This window comes from Centruroides sculpturatus, unplaced genomic scaffold (genome assembly GCF_000671375.1).
Source record: "Centruroides sculpturatus isolate CEXI.00-Female unplaced genomic scaffold, Cexi_2.0 scaffold186, whole genome shotgun sequence".
Taxonomy (NCBI): domain Eukaryota; kingdom Metazoa; phylum Arthropoda; class Arachnida; order Scorpiones; family Buthidae; genus Centruroides; species Centruroides sculpturatus.
The window spans coordinates 629,300-643,742 of record NW_019384354.1 but is presented as its reverse complement, the minus strand read 5'-3'; the positions used below and the strand labels follow the sequence as shown (position 1 = coordinate 643,742).

Genomic DNA, 14,443 nt, shown 5'->3' with positions numbered 1-14,443 from the left:
TTCATTGAACACAAAATGTTAAAATACTAAACTAAATATATAGGTACTAGGGGACTTTGCCCAATTGTTCAAAAATTTTGTGACAATTTATTAATTCCCAGTGCCACCATTTCTAATTTTTTTGTCTGACAATTTTAAGCTACACATATTTTATATGCGTAGAATAGATAATGAAAACACTAACCTGAAGCAGTACATGGAGTCAAGGAAAAGAGAGATTGACTTGCTGGAATAGAGCTGTATATATAAAAAATAATAATTAATAATACATAAGACATTATCATCTCTTATATTAATTCTTAACGTATGTTCAGAAAAAAAAGCCTTTAATATTTTATACACATTTAATTGTGGGTTTAAATTTCATTTAGGACACAGAAATTTACTTAATTTTTATGAAAATTTCAACTTATAAAAAAATTGCAATTATTGATAGACAGCAAAAAGCATTTCTATTCTATATTATTTAAGAATTTAAACATCTTTTAAAAATTAATATAATAAAAATGAAAACTTATTTCATTCAAATGAGCTTTTAGTAATAATAATAATATTGCAACAAGCACTTTAAAAACAATTCTATTTTAAGTATAAAAAGCAGTTTCAATAAATACCACTTCATTCAGTTCATTAATAACTAGTAATGTAATTAACTATATTTAAATAGATTAATATTATTGACCATAACTAAGATTTCCTCCAATCATTATCATCAGTAATTTATTGTCAAAATACTTCTAACAAATAAGTTAAATTTTTTTCTATCTTTATTTAACAAATAAAATAAAAGTTATTGTTTTAGATGAAGACTCATGCAAAAGTGGGCATAAGTTTTTTATTAACTGATGTACGTCATTCAAACTGCACATGTCTGTAGAGTAACTCGTCTTTGTTGCAGGTAAATGATGGAATCCAAGCAGAAGCAATGTGCCAACACAGAGTTCTTGATAAAGGAAGGGTGTAGACTAGCTGTCCATCCACTGAAGGCTTATGGATATGACACCGTTGACAAGAGCAATGTGCACAGATAGATAAGGTTTAAAGAAGGGAAATCAGCATTGAAGACAACCGTGCAGCAAGAGACCATCAACTGTGACCACTGACATAAACTGTCAGTGAATGGACAAACTGATTCATGCTGAAATAAGTCAGGAGATATGTGAGATTACTGCACAACTGCACATTGGTTACAATGCCATACAGAAGATGGCAAAAGATTTAGGGTATTGGAAAGTGTATATCAGCAGCTGACACCCAATTTAAAGGAGAAAAAGTGGAAGTCTGCTCTGATTTGCTAGAAATGTTTGATGCCAATGAAGACATTTTTTTTCCAGTCTGGTGACAGGGCATGAAACATTGGCTGATAGGTTGGTTTGTTAGGGTTTTTTGGCAAAAGAGCCATTTAGGCCAAGCCATGCCATGTGAAGAAGTAAATTGTAAATAAATTTCTATAAAATATTAATAATAATTTAGCAGGGTGGCAAAACTATGGCACTCATGCCATAGGTTTGCCATCCTGGCCTAAAAAGTTCAAAAGCCAGCAATCAGCATAGAAAGTCATGGTGACTATTTTTTTAGGATGACAATGCATCATTCTGCTTGATTTTCTGGAACATGGCCATATGATGACCAGATAGCAGTACATTAACACTTAACAAACTTAGAGAAGCCATGAGGAGGAAGCGATAGAATAAGAATCTGAAAAGAAGCCACATTCACCATGACAATGCATGACCATACACATCTCTGGCAACAAATCAGATAATCAGCAAATTTGGCTGGTCGGTTATCTCCTATCCACTATGCAGCCCAGATCCGGTCCCCTCTAACTTCCACCTGTTCACACTTCCAATGAAGGACAGTCTTTGGGGAAAATAATTTGATGAGGCATTGAACAGCGTTGAGATTTCTGTTCTAGACATAAGGTTTAAGAAAAAATTTTACAGCTACTCTCTTGTATTCTAGGTCATCAAGAATGACAAGCCATTCTTGATGACCTAGGATACAAGAACCATAAGAAATAGTGTCTTCTGCTATTTCTTGTATTATTATTCTCAAATTTTGCCTCACCTCATGACAATTTCTTATATTTTGTTATCAGAAGTGGATGTTGACTGTCTTCCTGATCTCAAATCATCTTCAACTGACAAATGAATGCATATCATTGATAAATCTTTGAATTTATATGAAATTCTCTTTAAAAACTTTCTTAATAATTTCAACAGTTTTCGCTCCTGTTTTTATCATTAAAACTAAATTTGATTCATATATGCTACTCCTTGAAACTTCCACTTTGTACAATTGCAGAACTCTTAATTAATAAAGCTGTTAACACCAACACCTAATGAAAGAAACTTAAGATTTAGCTCAGAATTAGTTCATTTTATCTTCCTTGCAATTATGAAGTTTTTTGTTCAATACACAGTGGTCAGTATTTTTTGATCAGATCAGACCTTACATAACAAAAGTAATATTTGAATATTTTTAAACAAAATCCATAGTTTGTAGTCCAAAACCAAAAAGAACCATGCACATTCATTCCAAAGGAAAAATTTTTGGAATGAATGCACATCAAATTAATACAGTAGAGTCCCGAAAACTCGGCACTCGATAACCCGACAGTCCGGATAACTCGGCCACACCCTGGCAGGGTGAAAAAACCCCTAGTTAGTTTTCATTATAGACAGCTTTATGCCTCATAAAGTATTTTTCTGAGATCTTTCTTATCAGGTAAATTACTGTACACTGTGTATTCATTAATTTTCATTTTCATGTAGTAAAGGCTCTACGCCTTCATCAAGTATGTACTTTTCCTTTGTTTAAGGGTATTTGGGCAGTTTATTTTCTGTTGTATTTTCAAGCAAATAATACATACAAGTACTGTACAGTATTTTCTGAGGAAACACTTGTACTTATTCTTTTTTAACCCCATTCCCAATAACCCGGCTTTTCACAAATAGGGCCACCCTTCAGTCCACATTAGGCAGAGTTTTCGGGACTCTACTGTATTTCCATTTTAAGAAATATTTAGAGAATCATATACAAAGATTAATCATCAAAAATATAAACTAATGGTAATTAATTTGAACATATAATAAGAATTCATAAGTTATTTTACTTATGAGTCTAAACTGATGAAACACTTTTGTCAGTGTTAAAAATTAATTACAGTGGTACCTCAAGTTACAAACGCCCCAGCATACGAAATTTTCAGGATACGACGTGAAATTCGAACATATTTTTGCTCCACGATACGAACAAAAACTCACCATACGACGTTACATTAGTTCGCATTTTTCATTTGTTTTTCTTACTACAGTTATTTTTTTTAATGTATTACTTGGCTTTAATTTGAGTATGTTTTTCGCGTTGGAACGAATTATTTGGTTTTACATGTAATTGTATGGGAAAAGATGATCCACCTTACGACATTTTCATGATACGATCTCAGTTTCGGAACGGATTAATTTCGTATCCTGAGGTACCACTGTATATGGAAGCCATTACTGTATTACAGTTGCTAGATTATTCATTATTTTTGAATTGTTCTAGCTTTCAAGCTATGAACTTTGTACAGAAAAGATCTCATGAACAAAATAACATGTCAGGGTACTTTTCAGTTAACAAGATGCCAGCCGACATGTACAGCAACAGGTAAGATCCAAGCTCTGAATGAGGAATGATTTGATCTGAATAATTTCACACCACCCCCAGAATTGTTGACCCTTTACATGATATTTGTCTCTAACAGTCAGTTTTCAACATGTATCAGTCTACTGCCAATTCTACATGCTTCACATGTAGAAGTGCATCTCAGTGCTCGCACCTCAGCGCTAGGTGGAGCAAGCCTCCACACCCCTAAACGTTTTAGCACATTTTACAGTTTTAGGTTAAAACTATATAACATCAAGTACTCCACAGTCATGTGGGCTAAATTGTTAAAGACGATAGTTTTCTGGCTTCCTGTCAACCGAAAAGAACCCAAAATAAATATTAAATTATATTTAAACAAATGTTAGTTTCTAACAATATTATACTCTTTACTCGGTAGACAATAAAAGCATCAACTAGAACAAAATAATTTTTCTCATTTTATTTTATTATTAGTAGCTTTTTGTATCTTTTCCATACAAATTCAGCTCTAAACAAGGCAGTTGGAACCTTGTCAGAGCTGGAGACTATGCCTGTAATAACAAAAAAGTCAAAGGAATAGACAGTCTATGTGTGACTCTGAGACACATGGCCTCTGAAAATCAACCCATCCAGAATTTCAAAGACATTCAAAATTGGGTAAGATTTAAAAGTGAAGAAATCTAGAACTATTCTCAAAAAAGCAATAATAATGGTTTTCCACTTTACTAAGAGAAGACTACAAGCTCATAAAACACAAAAAACATCATTGCTCCAACTACTTCCAAGTTATATCCATGTACTATATGCTGTATATACTATAAACCAGTGGTTCTCGACGCTTCTCGTGTGGCGGAACCCTAAAACTCCAACACCACGACAGATCGTCACAGACCACCAGTCGAGAAACACGGTAACATACCACACCGCCAGCGGCGTGCAGTCTACGGAAGCATCACTTCCCTCATATTTTATAAAATGTAAATACATTTCGTGAAATTATCATCATAAACAAGTTCTTATATCTTTGTTTCATGTCAATTTATCTATTTTAGAATTATAATAAACTGTTTATTTTTGTTGTTTCCAGTATATGTTTATAATTTTTACGGAAACATGGCATCCCTATCATCAAACGTCACAGTACTTCAAGAGAGGTCACACACAGTCCATCGATTTCTTTCATCTGTTTTACTCCTACGGGCTTGGTCTACAGCTCCGATAAGGTTTCGGCCATCTCATTCGGAGCCTGAACTGTACCCTTATATCAAATTTTGTAGCCTTTTAGCATGTCCGTTCCTCATAGCCAACCAATTTAAATTTGAATTTCATTAAATACAAACGAAAGCATTTTCGGAACCGCAACTCGTCACGTTATGATTTAGCGCCAAACTTTTCAAACTGTATTATGTCATTTACCGAAATAGATCGAGTTTCTACCGAAATTGTGTAAGATCGACATCGTTTGAGTAAAAAATTTCCAGATTTTCTTAAAAATTAAGCTTTTAACAACGTGCAAATAGTTCTTTTTCTAGATTTTAAACGTTTCGCGTGTCTTTTATTCGTTAACATCGGCTCAAATTACTTAAACTTAATTTTATACGATAAATGTTATACATAATTACGTTGTTGAGAGCGTTAAACCACTTCCAATCGTTTTTGCTTGAGTAGAAAATGGATTTCCTCCTCCAAACATGTTTTTTTTCTTTCAAATAAATTCACCTCCTAATTCCACATTTGTTCAAATTGTTCCATTTCACTCCGTGTCCCTCTGGTGAGCAAAATATGTCTGTTATTTATTTATTTATTATTTTTATTTAAAAGTAGAAACGAAAAATCTATAAATAATAAAATTAAAAAATTGTTAATTTTAATTAAATTTTATTACTAATTTCAAAAAATTAAAAGTTTGCAAATTAAATGTTTATACAATGGAATAGAGACACGCTTTGTAGTTCTGTCTGAATCATCGAAATGATAATTTTATAGTTATTTTTTTCAACTCTTCCCGCCCTGTGGGCACTAAGAGGGCCTCTTTTTGCAAGAAGCCGATTATGGGTTTGGCCAGGCCCACAATGGGGCTGCCGGGTGGTGAGGGTGTATAATATATATATGTTATTGTGAAAGACCGAAATTAGAGAATGTCGATATTTTCCGGTGAATGTCGACACATACAAAATACGTCGGTGAAAGACCGAATATTTTGTTATATTATTATTATACATTCGAACAATCGCCGGTGTATGTCGACAAGCACAGATAAGCTTTGGCTGAGGTCGAAACGACACCCCAGAAACCGATGTCGACGGAGAGGCGACAGTCCGTCGCCAAATTCTTCGCCGTTTCCTTCTGCTCAAATTGGTGATATTGTACGAATACAAGTCCCTGATGTCGATCGTGGCCGTACAGATGCCCGAAATGTGTTGGCAGTTGTTGTTAGAATAGAAGACTCCGACTTTTATAAATTAGCGAACAAAAATGATACCCTCAAGCAGCTTTATACCCGTAATAAGTTCGTAATTTGTAATGAAAATTTTCCATAGGTAAGATTTCTTTTCAAGAAATATCGCTGAGAGAAGCAGCTGCAGCTAATTCGAAAAGTGAAGGGCAAGGCTATACACGCTGTCATTGCAAAAAAAAGTGTTCCACGAATAAATGCAGTTGTAAAAGCAAGGGACTCTTGTGCAATTCAAAATGCCATAACAGTTTAAGTTGTTGCAATAAATAAGATTGTATAACGTTAATCACATAATTTATGTGTAAGTTTATTATTGTATTATTTTCTTTAATGATATAGAATGTACTGTTCGTTTTAGGTTCAACAGTTTATTTACATGTACTATTACTTAAGCTTTCTCCTATTTTGACATATTAAAAAGTTGCATTTTTGTCTTAAAGTAATAAAAATATTTTTATTCAACATTCACCATCAGCGCATTCTGAATGTCGACATTTGCCGGTGTAAGTGAGAAATAACGATATTTAGCAAATATTTCGGACATACACGAAACGACTGTGTGAATGTTGACATTCGCCAGATTTCGGTCATTCACAGTAACATATATACAGTATATAGATTTTTGAAATAATTATTAAATCAAATTTTAATTCTGATATAATTTAAATTTTATTATTTTAAGCCAAAAATTTTATGAAATTTTGAATAAATTAAGTATCTAAAAAATTTTAAATATTAAATTATATTTAAACGAAAAGCAGAAGGCACTGTTGCAAAAATTGAAACACGTGAGAAACCGTTAACTCAATTTATTTTAGTTTTAATCGTGTTGAATCGATACGTTAATTTTTATAAACTATAAATAAAATATGTAAGTATTTAATTAGGTTTTTTTAATTTAATAATTAAATGATTTTTAATAGAAAGTTGATTGCCGTTGAATCAAAATGGCCGAGGACGTTCACTTAAACTGTACATTTCGAGTTTCTGAAAAGATCGTAATTCTCATATTGATTTAATATTTTGTAATTATTTCAGATTTAAAAAAAAAGAAAAAAAGAAAGATGAAGCAGTTAAAGAAGGAAGATAATGGTAAGGAATTAATAAAATATCCTAACAGGTGGCACCAGATACTCAGTTTTAAATGTTGCCGGGAAAGTTAAGCAACTCGTTTGCTGAACTTTCTTTTTAAATGGCAAATTAACTGTTAACCACATTCTTCTAATCCTATTTATTATATTTTCTATATGTATCACCTCCCTTCTTCTATAGTATTAATATTAAGTTAGTTTTTTAAGCTTTAGTCATAGTTTGTTTTACTTCTATCATAAGAATTTTAATTAAACATTTTATTTTTTCTAGATATTGTGTTATATTTATCTCCAATAAGAAATACGTGTGAAATCTGTGATAGTGGGTTTGGAATATCAAATAGTTACGGAGCATTCACTTGTGCTTCGTGCGCTCAATTTTTTCAATTAAATACATTGCGTATAAGAGAATTCTGTTGTAAAACTTGGAGTGGAAAATGTTCAGTCGTCAATGGTGAGGAACTGTGCAAATTTTGTCGTTTAAACAAATGTTACGATGTCGGAATGAAATACGAAATAATCACAGGTAAATGAAATTACGATTATTAATTTGAAAATGCATTTAGAAAGGTCGTAGTATGAAATTGTCGATGTTTATTATTATTAGATAACCCAAATTTTGCGGGATGTGTCGTGCCTGTTTATGAAGAGGCATTTCAGGTAAATCACTTTAAAATCTTAAATTGTTATGAATTAATTCAAAAATAATTTTAAATACCTAAAATATTTATGTAGTTTGTTTAATCGTCAGAGTTAGGCCAGGAACACACATGCGTAAAATTGTGTGGCAGAAAACTGAATCAGAAATCAGCTTTCGGTTCAGTTTCTGTTTTACGCTTTTATGCCAGAACACACATACGTAAAAATTCTGGCCAAATAGAAAACACCACTGCCACCAACAATACTAATTTTATTAATTTTTTCCTCTCATATAGGCTATCCCTTTGTACATTCCATTTTTTCTCCACTTCCTCTGCTATAATATAGAAAATTTAAATTAATAGACTTGTACTCCAAATTCAAATAAAGAACATGTGATCTAAATACTAGGCCTATATATCGATTCTACTAGACTTACCTGTTATTTGAAATTTAACACCTGTAGCCATCCATAAACGTTGTTTAAATACAGTGTCTTTATACATGACACTGATTTGGTCGAACGGATTCAATAAACTCAATAAACTCCTCTATTTCATTTATTTTTAGTTTTTTCGAGACCGTCACAATTGTAGGGTTAACCCTCATTGCCGCCATTGTTAAAATAAAAACCACGTGTCTACTTCGACGTCACAGGAAAGACCTCTTTATTGGAGGAATTTTGGCGTAAAAATTTTTCAGCATAAAAAGTAGAGACACGCTCTACTCTATTTTCAGTTCTGTTTCAGCCAAAATTTCAGAAAAATTTTTACGTTTTCTGTTTTATGCTAGATTTTACGCCGAATTTTACGCATGTGTGTTCCTGGCCTTAAAAACTTTGCATAAAGTCTTCTATGAAAACTTGTTTAATAATTTAAGTTTTTCCTACACAATGAGATAACATTACATTCAGGTAACGTGTTGTCATAAAAATAAGACTTTCAGGGTGATTAAAGGTATTTAAAGTATTACTTTTGAATGCTGTCTGGAAGGATATGTTACAGTCCAAACGCAACCAAATTTTGTATGCCGACGTTACAAGACCGAGGAAATCTCTTCTGCGTGTCCTGTAGAAGAGGTGGCAAATGAACAAAGAAAAACAGGTGACAACTAAGTTGTTTGAATGAAACGATATGACAATTGGAATATAGTAACATAAAAGAGCAGAAGGACCGAGACTACTCATCGCCTGGAATGAAGGGGTTGGGACGGAGATGACGAGAGGTGAAAGTATGATTGGACAGATGATGAAGGTGGGAGAGCGTGGGGCCTGCATCGCATTTATTGGAACATAAATCCAGTGTACATTATATTTAGCACACAATATTGATATGGTACAGGTAGTTTGCGCGTTTTATATAATTCTCGACAATAAATAATGAATAACAGAAAAGTTCTAGATTACAATAGAATAACACTGACGGCCGGATGGCGGTGATCCGTCCGTCAGTGTTATTCTATTATATGTCGAGCCCCGTCCCTCATCACCCGGCCGCCCCATTGTGGGCCTGGCCGAACCCATAATGGGCTTGCTAAAAAGAGGCCCTCTTAGCGCCCTCAGGATGAAAAGAGTTTTAATAAAATAGAATAAACACTGAGGGATTTATTATAGGCAATATAGTTTTGTCGTGATTCCGATTACAATAGTTGTTTCGAAAAAAAGAGGTACAACAGTATTGAGAGCGGGAGATTATCTCCCGCTCTCAATACTGTTGTACCTCTTTTTTTAGAAACAACTATATAATAGAAAAAGACATACAAATATTTAATGAATAATTCTGACAAGGTACTTGTTGATGTACAAAAGAAACAAAGAGATGTAACGGGATGTGCAGTACAGGGCAAGGAAAATGTTACCGGGTTGACAGATGTGGATACAGGTTACAATTAGAGATTGTCCAGTTATCGCATCACGCATACCATCGGCAGTTTTTTTACACGGGAATTACCTATAACATACATGCATTACATATTTATTTATTTATTTTTTATATCCGGCTGACAGTGCCACAAGTTTCCAAGGGGTGAGTTTTCGAGCTAAATTTTATCTGCCGATGACTCTCCTCCTTGCGGTCTGAAACGTCGGCGTGCAAAATTTGTATTGTGACTGTAACATATCCCTCTAGACATTGTTGGATAGAAATACTTTAATTGCTAAAATCTACTCTTAAATACACGTGCTTTATATTATATTATATGTTTTAACATACAGTAGCATATCTATTATATATTTTAAATGCTTTTATGATTTTATATCTACTGTAAAATATTATAATATATTTTATTAATTTCATCAACAGATTAACTTTGAAAAAAATCGGAAGTTGGCGTTAAATCAATGCCTGATATATATGGAGCAATATTATTACAAATGGATAAATTTGTTTCCAACTTTTCGTAACTTAAGTGAAAAACAAAAGGTATGTGTTTAGAGATGTTACTTTCAATATTCAGTAATGCGGTTTATTATTGATGAGACAGAATTATTAATCAATCAATAATTAACGTTATTGATTGAAGTCCAACGCGTTTACAATGGGAGAACTTAAATATTAAAACAGTATAACAAATATTAGTTATTTAACTGATGATGATAAAAAAAAATTAACACAAATAACATTATTTATTGTGAAATGGTAACAATGCTGGACTTCAATTTTTAATCATATTTTTTAAAATTTATTTAATTTAAAATATATGCGCTCCACCTCAAATTAGTAGTGTCTTTCCCCTGTACATCATACTTTTCCTATTAGCAATAGTGATGCCGTCATCTATCTAACTCCTTACAAGAGAAAATATTTGATTTGAAATAACGTGACTTTCGGTTTGCATCGAAAGTTGATATANTTTTCCTATTAGCAATAGTGATGCCGTCATCTATCTAACTCCTTACAAGAGAAAATATTTGATTTGAAATAACGTGACTTTCGGTTTGCATCGAAAGTTGATATACAGTTAATGGGAGTCTCCTGCCCCTAAGGTTTCCATTTCTGGGCTCTTCTTTTATCTATATCACTTCGTTTTCGAGATTAAGGAAAGACAGACAGACGGGCGATAGTGTGAATTTATTTCTACAAGTATTTTCAAGTTACAGCCCAATAAAAATTGCACTATATTAAGGCTAATATATTTTCTACGCGGTTTATTTTTAAACTTTATCGTGTTTTTGAACAATGTAAAATCGATATACATTTTTTTTTCTTCAAACGGACCAATTCCTCAAAGGAAGCAAATAAAATGTCAGATATTCACTATTAACCCCACAATAAGGCCAAGTTGTCGACGAAGCATGGGCATCCACAGAACAAATGGAGCACTTGTCCTCCAATGTAATCAAGTAAAAACTTCCACAAATTACCGTAAAAGTGATCGATATACGGGACCAGGCGGTTCAGTTCCCTGAACACTGTGAGTTCGGTCGTGGATTCGTGCCTGGACGGACGGGATGGCCACGTGGAGTTTTCCGGGTTTTCTCCACCTCTATAACGGCCGAATAGGGGCCAGTTACCCTTAAAAAGACCTCTCCGATGGCATTCCCCTAGGCGGATCGCCCAAGTGTTGCGTTGCCGTAACTTATAAACAAACAAACGAATGATATATGTAACCATGCACCCTCCATCATAGAAGGATCTGTCTTAAAAAAAGAGAAAAATTAAATTAATTTCAAAAATTTATTGATATAATTGTCTTCAAGCTTTCCTCCCCCCTGGAAAATTTTATGCAGACTCTTATACAACGAATGTATCTTAAAAAGGAGTCCTTATCAGTCCTTGTTTTGAAATGACTGATCATTCTGACATCAATGCTTTTTGAAAGAAATTCGCGAATTACATTAAAACATTTTTAAAATCAATTTTGTATATACATTACAGTAGTTTCATTTACACTATTTCTGGAAATTTTCTAAAATTTTGCAGGACGCTTTATGTATTAAAGGAATTGATGCTTTTAAATTTTGGTGGTGAAAGATCTAGGGATGGGGCGATAGAGAGGGTGTCATATCTCGAGTGGGGCTCGGACTTAAATAAAGATTTTATCCGTTATTAACGTTTAGAGTCGTACAATTTGGAATTTTGTAGTAACGGACATTTACAGGTTATTTAATTTTCTTTTCAAGATTTAACGCTGTACATAGTATAGAAATTTTCAAATTAAAGGTTTTCCTTATTAATCCCGATTTTTATTTTATTTTATAGGAGTGTATAAGATCGAAGTCATGCGTGTACGGTGCAATCATGCAACTAATCGAGAGATCTCTTTATGTTTACCGAGCGATTAGACTACACAATTGTTTTCTATTTAATGTGGAGTCCACAGATATTCTCTTCGTAAATTTAATTCGATATTTAGTTGCTTTTCGAGACGATATTAGAAATATCACAGAAAATGTGGAAGAATTTTACGTTATGAAACTTCAGTTGGCATTACGAGACGGTACTTTATATTGTTTGTTACTTTATTCATTTCCTTTTAGACGTCGCGTAAGCCATCGTTTTTCTCTTTAGATGTAGTTTTTTCTCTTTAGATGTAGTAATGATGGACACAAATTTAACAGTTAGAAGACGTTCGCGTAAAATGCTGGAAAATATTGCGAAAAAAGTATTAAAATTGATGAAAGAGTGTTCGGGACATTCCCTCTTTGAAGGTAAAGAAAACTTTCAGGAAATTGAATCGTTAAAGTAAGTATTTATTGCTTTTTCTTGTTTAACAAAGAGATTTTCTCATTCCACAAATATATTTACAATTTTTCCAGTTTGTTTCGTTATTCTTCGGATATTCCAGAATATTATCGTCCATATAATAATATAAAATTTTGCGTTAAAATTTGAATGTAAAACTCTCGTAATTTTATATACTCCTCTTCAAATATGAATGCAATTGACTTTACAACTTTTAAATATTTTATGCCTAAGATAAGGTGTTTATATACATTATATACAGAAAGATAAAAATAATTTTAAAATATGGTATTCCCTGTGCTTTATACTTAAATGGATTTCAGTGATGGAAATCATCACTCGAAATTTTTACTGTTTTTAATCAATTTGTCGACAAAATGTTTTGTGTTTTATAATAATTTTTATTGTTTTTAAAGAGAATAAATAGTTTAATATTTGAAAAATCTGGGTTGTTGAATTCTTTATGAATCATTTTATCACATTGTTATAATGGAAAATAATTTGCTCTTGAGAATTTATCCAAAAATGTAGGGGTACCCGGGGCGGAATGGTGTAGCTAAATAAGTTAAAATTATGTCAACAATAAAAGAAAAATAACAAAAATATTACATTACATCTTTTATTTATTATATTTGGCACATAATTATTTAAATTAGAGTTTAAAAAATCAATAATTTTGTATGAAAAATAAATCATTAAAAAAAATCTTGCCCACGTCCCGTTTCGCCCCTCACTCGGGGCAGAATGGGGTATGAGATTAGTGCTCAAATATTAGAAAAAAAAACATTAGTCTCGTTGCTTATAAAACTCGCAAACCAGCGCAGAATCGTCATCGTCGCTGTCAAAACCCGTACAAGACATACGAGCCCATTTTTTGCACGCGACAAATGAACATTAACCCTTAATTGACTGTGAGTAAGCCTCGGTGCAGTAAAGGCGAGTCGTATTATCTTCTCCTTCCGAGCAATCCTCCCCTTGTTCTACTTTTTTACTAGACTTTGTTTTTTTCCCCTTTTCCTTTACGGGAAACCGTCCCATTGTGCCCCAAAGCATACGCTTCTAAAAATCAAGTAGAGAAAAAGTTTACGATTACTTTTTGCGTTATTTCATTTTTAAAATACAAACAAATCTTTAATAAACTATATAAATTTGGTTAAATTATAAAATATACCATATACTTTCATTGTTTTAATGTCGATACACTTGTAATTCCATCAAAAAATCACGACGTAAGACGTGGCGTGCTGTGACATTTGATGATAGGGAGGCTGGTTTATGTAAGAAGCTGACTTCCAGGGCAATCAGTTAATTGCGCGTCAGTGATGGTCTAAAGTCTATTCGTATTCGTTTGTTCGATAAACCAGTAAAAACCGTAGACTTCTCTAAATTAGTAAATTAGACTTATCCTAAATTAGTAAATATAAGTATGACAAGAGGAAAAAACAAACGAAAAAACCTCTTGCCTTCTTATCCTACGTTAGTAATATTCTTCAGAAATAGCAAAGGAAAAAGTCGTTCGCATCTCTTACGAAGCGACGCTTTTTCCTTTCCATCTTTGTCCACACCGAACGAGAGGATCCCACTCGTTGGAAAAGGGAGGAATGATCGAAACATTCCTCCCCTCTCAGTGCGTCAAAGATGATGTCGTCAACATGGAGACATTTCACCTTTCGGAACACGTCCGAATGGCGAAATGTTTCCTCTCCGTTCAACGCGGAACAGAGAATGCTGTCGACATCCGCTATTCCCGAAGGCGATCCCGTGAAAAAAGAACCCCTTCCGCAATCGACGGAAGAGAGTTCCTCTCCCGCTCAAAGGGGGAAAAGACCCTCTCTTCATCGATTGCGGAAGGAAAACGCCCTTCACACTTCTTCATCTTCTTGGGCCGCAGCCAACGCCAAAACCGCCAGCTCTTCATTCTGTAAAGAAACAAATATATATAT

The 14,443-nt window shown here is 33.3% G+C and overlaps 2 protein-coding genes across 5 annotated transcripts in view; one reads left to right on the top strand and one right to left on the bottom strand.

Moving 5' to 3' along the window:
- LOC111639228 (nucleoporin p58/p45-like) overlaps nucleotides 1-5,401 on the bottom strand; it is a 33,985-nt gene extending 28,584 nt beyond the window's left edge. For all 4 annotated transcript variants that reach the window (XM_023385029.1, XM_023385038.1, XM_023385046.1 and 1 more), the window contains exons 1-2: nucleotides 5,256-5,401; nucleotides 185-237 (exon numbers count right to left, since the gene is read on the bottom strand). In XM_023385029.1, the coding sequence (XP_023240797.1) occupies nucleotides 185-237; nucleotides 5,256-5,326 (124 nt within the window). In that variant the 5' untranslated portion in view covers nucleotides 5,327-5,401. The remainder of the gene's footprint in view (nucleotides 1-184; nucleotides 238-5,255) is intronic.
- Nucleotides 5,402-6,859: 1,458 nt separating this feature from the next.
- LOC111639247 lies at nucleotides 6,860-13,040 on the top strand. The gene is made up of 8 exons (XM_023385067.1): nucleotides 6,860-6,959; nucleotides 7,127-7,180; nucleotides 7,451-7,705; nucleotides 7,787-7,839; nucleotides 10,119-10,238; nucleotides 12,018-12,255; nucleotides 12,347-12,500; nucleotides 12,575-13,040. Exons 2-8 carry the CDS (start codon nucleotides 7,153-7,155, stop codon nucleotides 12,648-12,650), a joined length of 924 nt encoding a protein of 307 aa, XP_023240835.1. The 5' UTR covers nucleotides 6,860-6,959; nucleotides 7,127-7,152; the 3' UTR covers nucleotides 12,651-13,040.
- Nucleotides 13,041-14,443: the final 1,403 nt, after the last annotated feature.

Bases quoted from the DNA above. Each gene is read 5' to 3' on its own strand.
- LOC111639247 (XM_023385067.1), top strand. From the start codon at position 7,153: ATGAAGCAGTTAAAGAAGGAAGATAATG. The intron at 7,181-7,450 runs GTAAGGAATTAA...TATTTTTTCTAG, and splicing joins GTTAAAGAAGGAAGATAATG to ATATTGTGTTATATTTATCT. The intron at 7,840-10,118 runs GTAAATCACTTT...TTTCATCAACAG, and splicing joins TTTATGAAGAGGCATTTCAG to ATTAACTTTGAAAAAAATCG.